General features: G+C 43.9%; 1 protein-coding gene across 1 annotated transcript in view; it reads right to left on the reverse strand.

Annotated features, from left to right (window-relative positions):
• Positions 1-18,073, reverse strand: part of ARHGAP42 (Rho GTPase activating protein 42) — a 289,629-nt gene that overhangs the window by 190,580 nt on the left and 80,976 nt on the right. Inside the window, exon 2 of the mRNA XM_066586582.1 lies at positions 9,590-9,685. Within this exon, the coding sequence (XP_066442679.1) occupies positions 9,590-9,685 (96 nt within the window). The remainder of the gene's footprint in view (positions 1-9,589; positions 9,686-18,073) is intronic.

Raw genomic sequence — 18,073 nt, forward strand, 5'->3', positions numbered from 1 at the left:
GAACAACTGACCATAATGGTTCATCAATTCATGCTGCTTGCAAATAAATTCTGCCCCTCATATCAGCATGGTGCAGCAGAAATCTAGATTACTCCGACCAGGTACCATTTTTTCATTGATCAATAAACCAATCTTTACGCTGTTTTTGCCCACTGGAGTGCCATTCAGACAGCAATCAGCAGGAGATGAATCAAATTTGAGATAGAGGAGTTTCCTTTTTTAATTTCTATATTTAACAAAATTGCTGGTTTTGAGGATCAAAAAAAACCCCAACATCTCCAATGGGCAAAATGTGTCCTCAATGTCAGTCAGGTGCCAGAACAGCTGCTCATAATGTGCAGAGCCCAGCAAACCACACTTTATATTATACCGTATTTCAGATTTTGAGTGGAGAGAGGTTGTAGTGGTGAAGTGCATTAGTGGTGATAAGCCAGAGGCAGAAATCTAGTCCTCATCAAAGAACTGCTCGGCACCATGGAGAACGCTACTACAGGCAGTGCAATGAGAGGAAAAGAATTTAAAGGTAAGACTCTGCTGCTAAAATGTAAAAAATATCCCGAGCTCGGGGATTTTGCAATGTTATTAGGAAGAGTAGAAAGAAGTTATAAATCAATTTTAGCATTTTATAAATTTTACATATTTCAGTCTGTAAAAGCCATCAGTATGTGCGGCGGCTGCCGTAGCATTTCTGCCTCTCCCCGGAGAGATTAGATACATGATATTTCCTTTCTCTCTGAATCTTAAAATCTGGATGGTAAGATGCCCCGCGGGACGTTACCAAACACGTCTGCAGATTCAAAAATATGGAAATCTGCTTTAAAATGGCATATTTTAATTGAAAAAACAAAGCTTTGGTGTCTGCATATGTGTGAGCTGCTGTGCAGCAAGGCAGTCTATCCAATGTGGCTCAAGATGACCACAATCTAGTACTTCCTGTACGTTGCTGGTGAGGAAACCAAAAGGAGAAGTTCTCCAATGATGTCCTTACTTTTTCAATATTGTGTCCTTGGAGACCGTATGGTTTTACAAAGCTCCAGAATGGAGTGCTACTTGCCACCTTTGTCCCTTGAAAAGCAGGATTTTGAAAGGAAAGTTTCCAAACATTTAGGTGCCCACAACGGAGACGGGCAAAAATTACCCTCCTTCTTCCTCCACCTTCCACCCTTCTCCTTGTCCCTCCTTTGGATCTCCTTCTCCCATCACACATAACCTTAGAGCAACCTACTGTGTTTCCCAGAAAATAAGACCCTGACTTAAATTAATGTTTGCCCCAAAAGAGGGGCTAGGTCATATTTTCGTATTATACTTGCCTAGCAGGCTCGGTCCAGGTCCCTCCTGCTGCTCTCCGGAGCTCCGACGCATTGAGCTGCGGCATGGATCGGACAATTCATAAATCCAGCCTCCAGAACGTGATGGCTGTGATTGGTTCTTTGAGTACTGCTTAGCCACACAATGCAGTGCTTGATGAACCAATCACAGCTATCGCATTGGTTTATCAAGCACTGTATTCATTGGCTGAGCAGTGCTCAAGAACCAATCAGAGTCATCACTTTCTGAAGGTGGGATTTATGAATCCCGTAACCAGGAAATGATCTTCTGTGGATGAACAAAGGCTGCAGGATGCACGGCGGAGCTCTGAACAGCAGCAGGAGGACCCGGATCGAGCCTGCTAGGTAAACATTCCTCTTTTTTATGTAATACAGTTAGGGTTTATTTTTTGTGTAGGGCTTATATTTCAAGCCTCTTTGAAATCCCCCCAAATCAGGGTAGGGCTTATTTTCAAGGTAGGTCTTGTTTTCAGGGAAACGGGGTACTTAATATTGTGTAGTTTGTCCTGACAATATAAATCGGACCCGATGAGGCATGGACTTCACAAGATCTCAAAATATGTCCTGTTGTATCTCGTACCAAGACCTTTGATCCTCTGTCCTGTATGTTGCAAGGTGCAACCTCCGTGGAGCAGACTTGGTTTCCAACACATCCCATGCATCTTCAATGAGATTGAGAAGATTGCCAAGAACACCAGACTGCCTCTGCCGTAGTGCATGCTGGTACAATCTCTTCGCCAGGTACGTGACATTCATGTACCCAGCCGTCACACCAGGCCACCTTCTTTCATTGCTCCATGGTCCAGTTCTGATGGTCACATGCCCACTGTATGGACAACATGCAACTTGGACAGTAGACATGATAGGTACTCTGACCGATTTGCAGCAACACAATCAAAAGAATACACTAAAGGGAAGCTCCAAGATTTAAAAAAAAGTCTAGGTAAATTAGTAGTATTACATAGCTGAATGGTCTGAGTTGGATTTTCCTGCATGGTGGATGGCCAAGAACAAGGCTATAGAAAAGAAATGCCAAAGGATCTTCATTGTTTCATTCCCTGGATTAGCAGGGTTTCAGATGCCAAATCCCAAGAAATCATAATGATTTAGCATATCTTAGGGCCATTCTGTGATTGCAGGACCTCTTTAAATATTTGGATGACATTATCCAAAAAATTTGAGATCATCAAGAACTTTGTGGTCATAACAAAACTTAGTTGACTCCAGCTTTTGCAGTACACTTCAGCGAGGTCTCCCAAACCTCCAGTAGAGGACTGTCTTGTAGTAGCAGATGTACTTATGCATTCATTGTGCTATAATGTATGTTATGCCGCTGACTTGTCTAGACCTGACTTGTTTATCTTTGCAGAACCCGGTCTAACCTGACTTAAAGTTTCAGTGGTTCCTCCGTCGGTATCTCTGCCTGTTCTACATTTTTATAGACGTTCTAAAGCCGTCTGCTCACATACAATGGGTGCCAGCTGAGAGTGCATAAAATGTTTGTTTCTAAAAGGGAGAGGCAAATAAGGAGCCGCCAGAAACCTCTGGCAGCAGCCTATCTCCTGTGGGGAATGAAAGAAAAGTTGGATTGTAATCTTTTACTTCAAGGGGCTGACTGGGAGTTTTGTGACTTTTTCTATCGATGGCCTATCCTCAGGTCATGATCAGTGGGGGTCCACTGCATGGGTTCATTCCTGCCAATCAGCTGATTCCGGGGCCCACTGTCAGTGCCAGACATCATAGGAAGCAGATGGCCACTGCAATACAGACAAAGCTATATGGGTCCAGAAATCAGCTGCTTGGCAGTGATGTAAAGCAATAGACCCCAGCTGATCAACTACTGATGACCTAATCTGAGGAGAGGTCATCAATAAAATGTTTTGGACGACCCTTTAACATTTACCACCAGGAATATCTGGGAGACAAATCAGATTGATGGATGATCCTGCCAAAATTGGTAGGTTCAGATGAATTTTATCTAACATCTACGACCAGCGTAAGCCTGGAGCTAGAAGACAACATAGTAACATAGTGTGTAAGGCCAAAAAAGACATATGTCCATCCAGTTTAGCCTATTTCCCCCCCACTATTGACCCAGAGGAAGGCAAAAAAAAAGCCCAATGAGGTAGAAGCCAATTTTCTTCATTTTAGGGAAAGAATTCCTTCCCGACACCAATCTGGCAATCAGAATAATCCCCGAATCACCAACCCTTCTGAAGTAATCAGTGACTATAACATATAATATTGTATCGCTCAAGAAAGGCATCCAGGCCCCTCTTAAACTACTTTATCGATTTTGCCATCACAACGTCCTCAGGCAGAGAGTTCCATAATCTCACCGCTTTTACAGTAAAGAACCCACTTTTATGTTGTGTAGAAACCTTCTTTCCTCTAGACGTAGAAGACACCCCCTTGTTACAGTCACAGTCCTGGGTACAAACCTTTCCACTCTAAAGAGTGATATAGACTTGTGGCCACGTGACCAGGACAAACCCTCTGTTGATTTGGGTTATCTGACCACAATATTGCAACGAAGACTCAGTCAACTGCAACTTATTGCTGTGGATGTGTCATGGCAGCTGCACTGTGCATTAAGTATGAGACAATATTTATTATAATTACAATATTTATTGACACGCTCACTGATACAGCTACTGTCAGGGCAGTTTTAATGTACGAGTGGGACCAGTGCATGAGTATTAAGACATTCCCCCCTGCACTGTCGCTCTGCCCCTCCATCCCTGAATTTTTTTTTGTGGCAATTAAAAAAAAAAAAAAAACCATTCTCACTTAACCCAGAACTCACAGGCTTCTCTACAGTCTCAGATCAGCTCTGGGTAGAGCAGTCACGTTCCCCTCAAACCACATGACCACTGAGGACAACCATTAGCCTCAATGCTGGTAGTGAGATCAGTGATTAGCCGCAGCAGTCACGTGCTTCAACAGACACATGACCGCTGGACCATGACGTGAGTGGAGACACAGAATAGGGGACTATAGCTTATTAGTATTTTTTTAACTTCCTCAATACGTTTCGATTGTATCCGCACCCAGAGGACGTGGATACAGATGTTAACCAACGCAGCTACCAGTGGGCCCAGTGCAGATACACCATTTGCCCTATGGTTAAATGAGTTGTCTGGGCATTTTGTCTATTGATGATCTATTCACAGGATAGGCCAGCAATAGTTAAATGGTGGGGTGTCTACCACTCAGGATCCCTGCCGATCAGCTGATTCCCGGTTCCACTATGGCACAGGCAGCAGACTGCGCTGACTGTAGTCCAGTGGCCCGGTTTCATATTGCAAGCACAGCTCCCTTCAAATGAAATGGAAACTGGCCTGCAGTACCAAACTAGGCCACTGCAATGTTGTCAGCGCTCTCTGCTTTCAGTGCTGGCCATATAGACAGTGGCTTTGGTTCCTGTGCTGGATGTCATGAAAATCTTCCTCTAGTTGCAGCCTAACCCGTAGCATAGAGTAAGATACTGGAGAAAGCATTTCAGTATTCTTTAAAGTGCTCTACCAGGGCATTCACACGGGTGAGCATGATAAATGTCTGAGAAGGGGGTTCCTGTGGACATAAACAATTCATCACCTTAAAGGAGTCAGAGGTGGATGTCAAGAAACATTCTGATGAACAGGCGGTGCGCAGTCAAGAAATTGCAGCTGAATACAATGCTGGTGCTCCAACCAACGTGTCCAATACTAGTTATTTTTAAGCAGCAATGTATTATAATAGCAGACAGCCTATTACAGCACCAGTGCTGTCTGAGAGAAACAGAAAGGCAACACTCCAGTGGGCAAAAGAGAGCAACAATTGTATCATTGATCAGTGAAAAAATATTGCCTGGTCAAGTGAATCCTGATTTCTGTTGCACCGTGCTGTTGGATGGGTCAGAATTTGGTGCAAGCAGCATGCATCGGTGAACCCTTCCTGTCTGGAGTAAACAGTTCAGACTGTTGGAGGTGGAGTAATGACCAATGCTCCGAAAGACAACCATTAGGTCCAGACTATAGCATGGGAAATATGGCTTTTTGCTCTGGGACCTCTCTAGTTACTTATGTGATCGGCACTAAACTTTCTGTGCGGTGACTTGCTAGAAACGTAGCAGAAAATGTAGTATATATAGAATTGCATATGTATACGTAGTAGAATGGGATATTGTGGCACTATTGAGAATTATTGGCATCTCATGTGGCACAGAGTGTTAAGGCAGCAGAAATGCAGTCCTAAGCTCTTGTTTATGACCTGAAGGTTGCAAGTTCAATCCCCGCATGGTTCATGTAGTTGGCTCAAGGTTGACTAAGCCTTCCATCTTTCTGAATTTGGTAAAACGAGGTGAGGGGTAATAAATAAATTACTTGAAAGCGCTGCGGAATAAGTTGGAGCTATACAAGATTTATTTATGGGCGCAGTTATACTATTATGTTAGTACTGTATGGATGTGTTACATGTGCACACAAGCAGTGTTGGAAATATCCATCATGGATTTGCCTCGGAATCCACAACATGAAGGAACATGCTATGCGTTTCCACTCAAATTAATGGATTTCGCAGTGGATTTATAGCAGAATTAGGGCGCATTCCTGCTACAGTTAGGCCCCTTTGAAACAAGCGTATGCATATTTTCGAATGCCGGAGCGCAATTCTTTTTACGAAATGAGCAAATCTTTTTTGGCCGTGTATTTTACTGTTATTTTTCCACTCACAAGGCATGTTCATTTGCGTGCGGCAAATGGTGACACACTGATTAAAATGGCCAATTAGTCTAAATAGTTTGAGATGTATTCTTCTTCCAGCGGAATTACGCAGAGTATCACACATCTCCTAGTGTATTGTGCATGCATTGGCACACCCCCCATTAACTTCTATGGGGACCCTCAATGCACAGGAGAATAGGGCAAGCTGCAATTTAACTGTTTTGCGTGTGACCAAAATGCGCGTGCACAATATGGACATAAGCAGATAAGAGAATCTCTTGAGTAATGAGACCGCATACAATGATTTATTGGGGATCCAGACCCAATGTCGAGCCAAAAAATATAAATAAAAGTTCTCCTTTAAATGAAAGTAGACCACTCATACTATTACTGCATTAATGGAAAGACGGTCATAGACGGTGAGTGTGCTGTGGTACGTTGCAGCAGGAAATGTAAAACGCGTTGACTTGTTGAAGGATGGCGTTTATGGTTCCCACAGCGTGACGAGTCCTTCTCTTGTGGAAGCCCTTTCTTTGCTGTGGTTTGCTGATCAGAATCAAAGTCTTGCTGTCTTGGCTGTGTTTCGTCTACGCTCTGTGGCTTCCACAACAAGGATGGTTTTCTGGATTACGGTCATAAATCATTTTTCTAACCCGCGGGAGGGGATTTCTAGAGGAGAAACCGGGAATAAGAAGATGTTTGGCTACATTGGGACAGATTTATCAATGCGGTCACTGAGGAAGGGGCTTTTTGGCCTGTAGCAACTGTCATAATAGGAGTTGTGCCAAGGTGGCATTCCCTGTTCATATACTCTAGAAGGGCGTATGAACGTCTGCTGAGGAAATGTCTCACTGGCCACAACTTCCCCTGGCAATGTCAGCTGTTTGCCGGACGTGCCGAGAGCAGGACTCGAAGTGATGAGCAATGGTTAGGCCTGGGCCCAACATTCTGCGCATGTCAACACAGCCCCTTTAACCACTTCAGGACCACCTTAAGCATATGAACGTTTTTTTGGTTGTGATGGGTGTATGGAGCGGGATCGGGAGCCAAGTCCGCTCTATATCCAAACAGCTGCCGGTAACTGTCACCATAAGAGTTAGCTCCGATTGTGGATAAAGTCAGCAGGAGGGGGGTGCCCTTCCTGCATCCCGTCCTGCATCTTATCAGCACCCCCCGCAACACAATAGAGAGGTACCGAAGGGCTAGCATGGCAACCCGGAGCCTACTGAAGTTTGTGATGGGTGTATGGAGCAGGCTCGGAGCCAAGTCCATTCCACACCCAGCGTCTATCAGCTGTTTCTGACAGCGTCCGGTAACTGCTGTGATCACAGTTACCTCTGATTGTGGCAGGCAACTGTTTAGATGCCGCGGTGAAAACAGACGATGCATCTAAATAGTTATCCCCTTCCCGCAACCCATTGGCTTCTCCTCTACAACGAGATAGGGAGGTGCCAAAGGGCTAGCATAAAGACATAGAAAAGGGGTGGGGCGAACCCGGTGTGTATGAGGGTCCAGAGCCCGGTAGGATGTCCGGGGACCAGAAGCCTTGAGGAACTGAAGGGAAATGAGTGTGGATTCTTATATAAGTAATTTCACTAGGAGGTTCTATTGAACCTAATAGCTCAATGTTCACGCTACGGAATTCCACAGCGTGAAAGAAACCGCAGCATTCTCTAATTGCTGTGGAAAAATGTGCGGCCCGCTTCTATTGAAGTTAACGGAAGCCATCTGTCACGCGATACTTCCGCTGTGAGCACATTGGAAGTATCGCGTGATCATGCGTCACTGCCCACCGCCGGTCAGGTCATCGGCCACTGCCGCCGTGTTATGCCGTGTACTGCGCATGCGCGCTGGCACATCAGACAGGATTCCGGAGAGGTGAGTATGGGGTCTTTGAGGGGCGCTGTGTCAGACTCCGCTGCGATATTCTGCTGAGTCCAACACAGCTGTGGGCATGAGGCCTTTGGGTATATTCTCCAGCCCCAAGACTTACCCAGCCTGACTGATGAAGGGGCCGACCCCGAAATGCGTATTGCTGGTTTTAATTGATACAATGAAAAAGAGAGGTTGGATAAATCTTATCCCACTGTCTGTCGAAATTTATTGGAGAGCTGTACCGGATTAGCAGTATTGTTTCTCAACTTGCCCTAATGGGCTAGCATGAAAACCCAGAGCTTACTGAAGCCCCCGAAAGCTCTGCAGTGAATAGAACCCACTGATGTCAACGGATTTGTGCATATCCCCTTCTTTTTGCACGTCCAAAAAAGAAACAGCATGCTCAATGTTTATGCGCATTTGCGAACCAAAGGTTCCCATAGAAGTCTATGGGGCGCGAGCAAATGTGCACGTAATACGCAAGGAGATGCACAATATGCTGCACAAGTCCACTAGAGAAAGAATACATCTGGAACTCAATAGACTAAATAGCCATTTAAATCAGCGTGCGGATGTGTCCCAGGATTGGACGTGGAAAATGTACAGTGGAATATGCAGGTACTTGCGCAACAAACATTGTAGAAAGCGCAAATACGTTGCACTGAGGCATACACAATTGCACATACGCCTGCGTGAAGTAGCCCATACTTTTTAAAAATAGAAAAACATTTAAAAAACTACATACGGGCTCAGCCAGATGAGGACATTTTTCACGCATGCACAGCCACAGGAAAAAAATTGCACATCGCGTGTAGAAAAAAATTGCGTGACCGGGTGCATTTGCACTCACATCTTTTGCAGGTGCTAATTATTTCCGCTTGTAAAAAACGGACATGTGACCGCGTTCATTGGAAAGCATTGGCTCTAGTAGATCTGTTTTGAAAACGCGCCTATACATGCGTGAAAAATTCACTTGTCTGACTGAGCCCTAATTGTGGGATCACATGTCATTTTTACAGTCCTGTGAACACGTAAAAGCGAATCAAAAGCCAAAATAGCGCAATTGCATTTTTATTTTCCTTTCTCCTCACTTAAAAAATGTGTTTATAGTTTTTCTGTATATTAATTATACAGTCCGTAAATGGTAGCATTAAAAAATACAACTCGCCCTGCAAGAAACAAGCCCACATACTGCTATGCCAATGGGAAAAAAAGGTTCTTGGAAGGTGTGGCCGAAAAATAAAAAAATTCCAAAATCTCTGATTCAAAAGTAGTTAAAGAGAACCAGATCTTTAATTTCTGGACAATCCCTTTAAGAAGAGAAATCAGGCTTCTTCATGCATTCGGCATTATAACAATGACTAAATGCAGAGGTGAAGCTAAAGGCTTGCGGGCCCGGATACAAGAGTTAAGCATTGGGGCCCTCCCACAACTTTCCTCTTCATCGTTGGGTCTCTTAAGAAGCCAATCAATGCAACACTAGCATCCAAGGACATTACTAGTATCTTAATACAGGGGACCCCAATGCAAAATCTGCAACATGGCCCCCCAACCATCCATGTGCCATTTATAACACTAGTGTTTTCTTCTGGCCCCAATAAGGCTCCAAGGCCCAGTAGTGACTACTACCTCTGCACCCCTATAGCTACCCCCCCTGATATAGGCATACAATGCGGCACTCACCAATGTTAATTTCATCATCCGTTTCAGCATCGCCGATACATTCAAACTGGAAATCTTGTAAAGAATGGGAAAATTTCTGCACGGCCATAGACAGATCTGAAATAAAACAGAACAGAAAGGTGAATTAAGGCTCTTTTTGACGGAACGATTAGTGTTAAAAAAAAAATCACTTGAATAAGCAAAAGTGAATGAATTATTCCGTCAAGACGCAGCCAAAGACTGAATGTCGAATAATCGTTTCCTTTTCATTCATCGTCCAGTTTCTGCAGGCATAAAAATCATCGTTGGCTCATTCACTTGTCGTTCCGTATAAACAGCGCTCATTCAATTGTTTTTAGTCACAGCAAATGTGAATGACTGACCGATTCTTGTTAGAACGAGCCAACGATGTATCCGCTTGTATAAACAGGTTGCCCGAGCGCACTCAAAAACTCACTCTCTCATTCAAACAAATCGGCTAGCCTAAATGGATTCTAAGGGCTCGTTCACATGGGCGTCAAGATCACGCAGAAGATATGTGCGTTTTTCAGTACCTTATATGACACATTACATATTTTCCATTGGTGAATCAATACAACTCGTCCCGCATAAAACAAGACAGCTACGTTGGTGGATAAATAAAAAGAGTTAGGATTTTTTAAGAATGAGGAGAAAAAACGAAAATGAAAAAGAAAAAAAAAAGAGCTGCGTCCTTAAGGGGTTAAGCCCTGTAAAATCATGATACGTCCTCAAATATAGAATAGCGAAGAGGAGCGCCAAGCAGAGAGAATGGGGCAACAAGGGGACCTCCACATTGGTTTGCCCTGAGTATGTCGAGGATTGGAAATAGCAGACGCCTTTCATTCTATTAGTCCTCATTCCAACGAACAAGAATGGATACTTATATATAGATTGCAGTCGCCGTCCTGGGATGGACTTTCGACAAGTCTACTATACAAGATAAAAGATGGTATTGTTAGCCTGTACTGTAAATAAGGGTGAGTGGGTCACGCCGGTTATTGCCGCCTATCAATCATCCTATATTTAGTAAGCCCATTGTGGAGCCGTCTTCCAACTCAAGTGGAGAATTATCATCCATTTACTAGAAAATACCTCACGGCACAGACATGTAATTTTTCTTGACTGGGCTTTATTTGAAGGTCATTTTTCCTTAAAGCTTTCTCCAGCCATTTGAGACCCGCTGAGCTAAATTGTCATTGATTAAAATAATTAGATACTAAAAGCGTATTTGAACATTCGACACTCTGTACAAGACTTCCCGTTCAATTACGGTTAATCATTTCTGAGGTTTTGGTTGTATGGAAAACAATTGTAGACTAAAGTTCTGGGGAGGTAGAAGAAAAGTATAACATTATATACACATGGGACTATAGAACATATTCTTATAAAGGCGGTATCGCGGCTTGTCGGCCGCGACAGCGTCATGGCATGGTGGCCTCGACGCAGACTCTGACCTGTCACCTTGTTATGCAGAACAAGGGTTAATACACATTCTTTAGAGACTGCTGGTTGCTGTCTCTCTATGCTGCATGGGTGCATGCTGACTGTTAGTTATTCCTGGAGGAAGGTTGGGGGTGTGGTTCCCTAATTGCTTTTCCAATCATCAGGTGTGGAGAGCTTTATATTCTTACCTCTCCCTTTATTCCTTACGGCTTATTCAGTTCCGTAGAGGAAGGGTTGGAGTGTGGTGTTCCTCTATGCTGGGTGATTCGCTCCTTATACAGATAAGTGCTGCGGTTTCCTGTCAGTTCTATTTTTATCGTTATTGTTTTTCTTTGCAGTGTCGGTTCATCTCTCCAGGGGTTCCTGTAGGGATAGTCAGGGCCCAGGAAGAAGACAATGAGGCCGCCTTTATAGAGGCGATGACTCCGCTTTTAGGCAGGACCCTTCACCTCCCTGGTAGGTTAGGGACAGGCTTCTATCTTCCTGGAGTGGTTCTTACTGATCAGCATAGCGTGGTGTACTACTATATCATCAGTGTGTACGTTATCCTCCGTCCGTGCTGAGCGTGGTGTTCCTGTGCCACATGGAGGAAACATACAGTACATGGTGTACTACAAACTGCATAAGGTGTGAACGTCACCCTGCGGCTGAGCGGAAAGTGGATCCCATTATAGTCAACAAGTTCCAACATGAGATGGAGCCGTTTGGCCAGGAGATTCCCCTTTCCTGTTTCCCGAATGGGGCAGAAAACCGGAACCCTTGACGCAGTTGTGAAATACCGGTCATAAGCATGCAATGCAAAAGCAGTTTGTCATGCACACGGGCGGAAATTAGTTGTGATTTTCAGCTCATGGGTGGAAAATCGCAGCATGCTCTACTTTGAAGCGGATTCCGTGTGGACTGCTTCCATTGAAGGAAATGGAAGCTGTCCGACCCGCGGTCTTTCTGCAATTATCATTTCAGAAAGACCACGGGATCCGCGTCATCACCTAGCGACGGCGCGGCATTGTCTTCACTGTTCATGTGCACCGGCCGGTGCATCTGTGGCACATCTGGACAGGTACACAGGAGTCAACGGCCGCGCACCCTGTCGGATTCTGCTGTGGGATCCCGAATGGGGAATCTGACCCGGCCCTGTGCATTTGGCTTAACCCCATTAAAAAATATACCATAATAAAAATATACACCCGTAGGCTCCTATAAATGTAGAGAACAGTCCATTCCATCAAAGGAACAACTTTACCTCAACTTCAATCAAAAAGGCCATGACAACTAAAACAGCAAACATAATGGGGAAGGTGGAAAAAAAATTATTTTACAGCTCTGAATTAAGGCCGATGAGCAATAACAGCCACCAGCATTGTGAGCCCCAATACCCTACTGTGGTGGCAGCAAAATCTGAGCCCAAGCAACAGCAGCCCATGAGTCAGATCTTCCACCTACCAGCTGAACCTTCTACAGGTTAAATTATCTGCCCGTAGATGGTCAGAAAGAGCAGGAAAAAAACTCCTGTCAGAGCTCTGAGGAGATCCACAAAGTATGTTATTAATCCCATGTGGAACCCTCCTAAATATCTGGGTTCCTGTCATAGTACATGCACTATGGATAAAAGTATCAGGTCCACTTCAAGAACATTAAAGGGGTATTTTCGTCTTAAAGAGGTTGTACCAAGATGGACTTTTATCGCTGACCCAGAGAACAGGGTTCCTGTAATCCCATTTGCTCCTCAAGGCAGGCTCAGTGCACCCCCCATAGTAAGGAGATTGAATGGAGTGGTGGTCGCGCATGCGAAGTGGTACTTCATTCGTCTTCAATGAGATAGCCAAGTGCTTTTACTCTACTATTTCCATTAGCCCCACTGAATTTAATGCAGCGGCACTGCGAATGCTCAGCCGACGCTCCATTCAATCTCTATTTAACTGCAGGGGGTGCTGTGAGCCTACAGTGAGCAGGAGAGTGACACACAGGAGAGAGTGGAGGAGAGTGGTGCCTCATAGGTGAAGGGCACAGAAGTTGGAATGCACCCTTCGGGAGAATAGGGATCCAGCAGCAGTAGTTATTCAATGCTCAGCTGCCTCATAATCCATTGACTTAAATGGAAAGGTGGCCACAGTTACACATGACCATCTCCATTGCAGCCTATGGAAGTTATGGAAACAGCCATGCCAATGCCACTCCATTGGACATAATGGACTGTGTGCCAGCCTGGAATCAATGAATAGAGGGCAACGGTGAGGGTCAGTGAAAGAGATCTGCACCAATCAGACATTCATGGCTCATCTTTTGGATATGTCATACATGTTAATGGGGTTTTCTGACACAAAAAATGTCCCCATGGTAGGTACTGGCATAAGAAATAAAAAACGAATCACCCCCTCACGGTTCCTCTGGTCCAGTGCTACTGTCATAGTCCCCTCAACTTTGTTTTTTGGTGCAACAGAAAGAGATAACGGAATGTTCATTCCTCACAAGACCACTGCAGCCACTGAGTAGAAAAAAGAGGTTCCCAGCAGCACAGCATATATCCTCACATAGAGCCAGGCAAAACAGTGTGCAAAAGCCAGTCAGGAAGCCTAAACCAGAGAGGCTCCAAGGGTGCAGTCAGGAATAAGGAAATAGTGACTGGCAGCATTCAGCAATGTAGAAAAATACAAGATTTATTTCCCCATTACAAAAATTGCGGCAACGTTTCGGTCGTAATAGACCTTCCTCAAGACCTTGGCTTGAGGAAGGTCTATTACGACCGAAACGTTGCCGCAATTTTTGTAATGGGGAAATAAATCTTGTATTTTTCTACATTGCTGAATGCTGCCAGTCACTATTTCCTTATTCAAGACCACTGCAGCCAGTCGTTGGCTCCAGCGGTCCTGTCACTTGGCTGCGGTGCAGGCACTGGGGGGGATAATTTTTTCTTTTTTTTACTATTATTTATTCCATTTCTTACCCTGGGTCCTTACTTTGTAAGTGTTGATACATTCCTTTAAGAGTGCTTTCGCACATGATGGAAATAGGTACCATAGGAAGCTATCCATAAATCAATTGGTGGTGTCCCTTATAAAAAGGTTTGGGTAAGGACTTGGTGAACAGGAAACAAAACAGCTCTAGGGATGACTTATTACTTTTAAAACTATGCCGGAATAATTGGAAGGCATGTTCCAAATCTTTGAAGCTGCAATTGGAAGAAAGTGGCATCAAGTTTAAGCTTTAGGACTGTGAGGAAGAGATGTAGGTTACCAAACTCTTCCATCCGGCAAAAAGCAGCTTTTGACTTTACAGATGAAGGCTGAGCACCTTACTTGGGCAGAAGCCTTACTTGGACTGAGGAATTAAAAAATTGAAGTTCTGAAGACTAAAGTTGAGGTTCTGAAGTTCTGTATGCAGTAAAAGGAATAATGGATCAGTTCCAGTATCGGGATGTGATTGACAACTGCCTATTTAATCACCTCAATGAATGGTTTCCGGATGGGAACTGCATTTTTATGCGGGATGGATCTTCTTGCCACATGGCAAAAAGAGTGAGGCATGTGTTTAACAAATCAGGACTCGATGTGCTTGTATGTAAGGGCAATAGCCAAGACTGAACCCAACAGAGAACGTATTGCTCTCTGCCGCCATATTTTGACTCCCATATAACTTTACTTCTTTGTGAGGGGCTGTTTTTTTGGCAGGGTGACCTATAGTTTGTATTGATACCAGTTTTTGATCACTTTTTATTCAAGTTTTTCATGGTGACCATAAAAAAAGCACAATTCTGGTGTTGCGTTATTTTTTTTCTCACGGCATTAACCATGCAGGGTTAATAATGTGATACTTTAATAAATTGGATGTTTACAGATGGGAAAAGCTTTTTTTTAAAAAAAACTTTATTATATTTCGTTTTCTATAATACTTAAAACATCATTATTTTATGTTTTTCTAATTAGCCCCACAGGGGACTTGAACTTGTGCTTACACAGTATAACGCAATACTATGGTACTGCATTATGCTGCATTTTAGCAGGCTGCCTATTAAAGACAGGCCAAGCTAATAGGCAAGTGATCATGGCAGCCTTGTGGGCTTCAGAAAACCCAGAATGCCATGACACCTACATGGCACTCCCGCAATTTTATCATGGTGGGGCCACTTGGAAATTTAAGGGCGGTCTCACATGAGAGTAAGCTCAAAAATGCTCGCTCCTGCGCAATGTATTTGCATAGTGGAGTCTTCTTTTTGTGTGTATTTGCGGTGCTGGTGTTCAAGTTATGTGCAGTATTTTGCGTATACCTGCGCCCACTAAGGCTGCCTGTCCACGGGCAAGTTTTCATTGCCTTCCCTGCGGCGATAATCCAGCCATGGGGAACACAGTGAAAGCTCTCCATAGCGTCGCTCGCGGTCGGAAAATCGCAGATAGGCTGACCGGCGGAGATCCGTCTGCCGGCTCCTGCTCCTGGGCGGCGGCTACCGCGTCGTGGGTCCGCCGCGGAGGTACCGCAACGCCCCTGGACAGGCAGCCGTATGCAGACTTTGATGCACAAATTGTGTACCAAAATAGAGCACATTGCAGTTTTTTTCGCAAAAAAGAATGAATCCATCAAAATCAAGAGGTTTCTATTCGCCGCGTATTGCATTGCTCAAATACGCCCATGTGAGGCAGCCCTTAATCCTGATTGATTGGAACATTTAAATGCCGCCTTCAGAAATGACGACGGCATTTAACGGGTTAACAGCCGTGATCACAGTTATCTTTGATCGTTGATGCTGTCAAACACAGCTGATACTCTCGGTGTACGGAGCGTATTCGGCTCCCGAGCTTGCTACAGACAGCTATAGATGTCCTAACTGCACGAAATATATCCTAGGACATATAAAGCTCTATGTATGATGGGAAGGGGTTAAACGGTTTCTATTTTTTTTTTTTAGAACTTGCTAAATTTTTTGAAAATTATGCAAAAGTTCATTTATTTTATTAATTATGCTAGTATTGCAGTTGTTGATGTTTCTTCCTAGTAAGAAGTTAAAAGTCTAATAAAACATAAGTGAAAACCAGAATGATTACATAAAAGTGAAATGTAACGAAAGGCGGAGCCTGACTCTCATATTCATTTGTAACCCAGTCACCTGCAGTAAACACAAGTAGTATCGGCTTACGGTAATTCTCCGGACTCGCGTTCCTTCACCCTTACACATAAACATAATATATAGAAAGCCCGAGACGGACTCTGCTTATTAACTCCCTGGAAACAGAAAAGAACCCTAAAGATTCTTCCTTTGAGCCAAACCAACATCTGGTTCCAATGATACGTGATTGATTTTAATAGCTTATCTAAGAGACATTCCAAAATATATCCTGAGGTCGTTTCTTCGAGCCAAGAGGAGCCAGCGTGAAACCCAACCTATGAAATTACCAATAAACCGTAACTCCCTTAAACCCGCGCTGAAATGGACACTTAAGAATGTCTGCAACACCTTTATAATAAGAGCGCCGGCCCTTCCCAGGGAGATAAGCCGTGACGTACACCGTGCATTATATCATACCAACGACTACAAAGTGCGGAGGAAAGATCCCCAGGCAGTTCTATGTATATTTATAGAAAAGGCGCGTTTTACGGTATGACAAATGCTTCCCTCTCTCGGTTATCTGCCTGCGCTGTGTAGTAAGTGTAGTCAAGCTGTGCCGCAGATTTGGTATGTGACTAAAAGGCAGCCAAAATCTGAGTTTATAGAGAAAGCTGCTAGATGGGAAATAAAGCTATAAACATCAAAAACAGCCGTATCTGTAATTTAAACCGGTTCTAGAATTTCATGTACCGGTGCTACGATGGCCACAATTGGCACGGTACATTTTTGGACTGCTACAATTATAGGGGTCCTCGGGGACAACGATGGAATTTTAGGCAAATCCATTTTGGAACTTGGAAGTTCATCCTCAACAGAAATCTGAAGCTGAAGGTCGGATTTTTCCGTAGGATCAAATATCGCATTCACATGGTGGAATATTCACAAATTCGGCAGCCTTTAGAGGCGGATTTCACTTTTAGCCGACCATGCATGTTAGAAGAACGTTAGCCGGTTACACCACGTTCTGCAGGATTGGCCGACCATCTAATTTGTATGGGATTGTCCAAACTTACAACATTGTAAAGGTGCTTTTAGATGGACCGATTATCAAAAATATAGTTTCAAATGAGCGAAAGTGAATGATAATCATTCGGTCTAAACACTGAATGATGAATGAGAATCGGCGGTGTTCGTTTCATGCAGGAATGGAAACCAACGTTGGCTTATCGTTAGGTTTAACCCGTTTAGGACCAGCCACAGTAAATTTATGGTGGCTGGTCCTGGGCTTATAGCACCGCCGATAGTAAAATTATGGCGGTGCTCTAAGTCTCCTGGCTCTGCAATCAGTCAGAGGCAGGAACCGGTTATCAGCTGTTAGTGACAGCTGATAACCCGGAGCAGAAGGCAGGAGGGGTTTTTAACCCTTCCTGCCTTCTGCTTTCCCGATATACAGTGCTCAATGAGCACTGTATGGGGAAAGTGAAAGTAACATGTACTTTCGCTACGGGAGCCTCGGGGGGTCATGTGACCTCCTGGGATTCCCTGCTACTGCAGAGCTGGAGGGTCAGACTAGACCCTGGCGGCTCTGCAGGTGATTAATGTCACCACAGGGGTTGCTTTTCTCTGTAACTAGGGCTCCTATGGACGCCCCAGCTACAGTGAGAAAGTGTCAATTAAAGGAAAAAATATATCTGAATGTCCCCCAGAGGTCTTATATGACGTCATGGGGGACATGGATAGTAAAAAAAACACAATTACATAAATAAGCAAAACAAAATAACAGAATAAATCAACAATACATACAAAAGAAAGAGAATAACACAAAGCAGACGCCAACAAAAACCGTCGCCGTATGCGCCCTGTAAACCAAAACCATACATACTATATATCAAAACGTCCGAAACAAATAGAGAAACCCATTCCCATACTTTATTTTAGTGTACATATAAAAATAATTTTTAAAAAAACTATAAATGTTAAAAAAATGATTTTGTTTAGCTTCT

This window comes from Eleutherodactylus coqui, chromosome 1 (genome assembly GCF_035609145.1).
Source record: "Eleutherodactylus coqui strain aEleCoq1 chromosome 1, aEleCoq1.hap1, whole genome shotgun sequence".
NCBI lineage: Eukaryota > Metazoa > Chordata > Amphibia > Anura > Eleutherodactylidae > Eleutherodactylus > Eleutherodactylus coqui.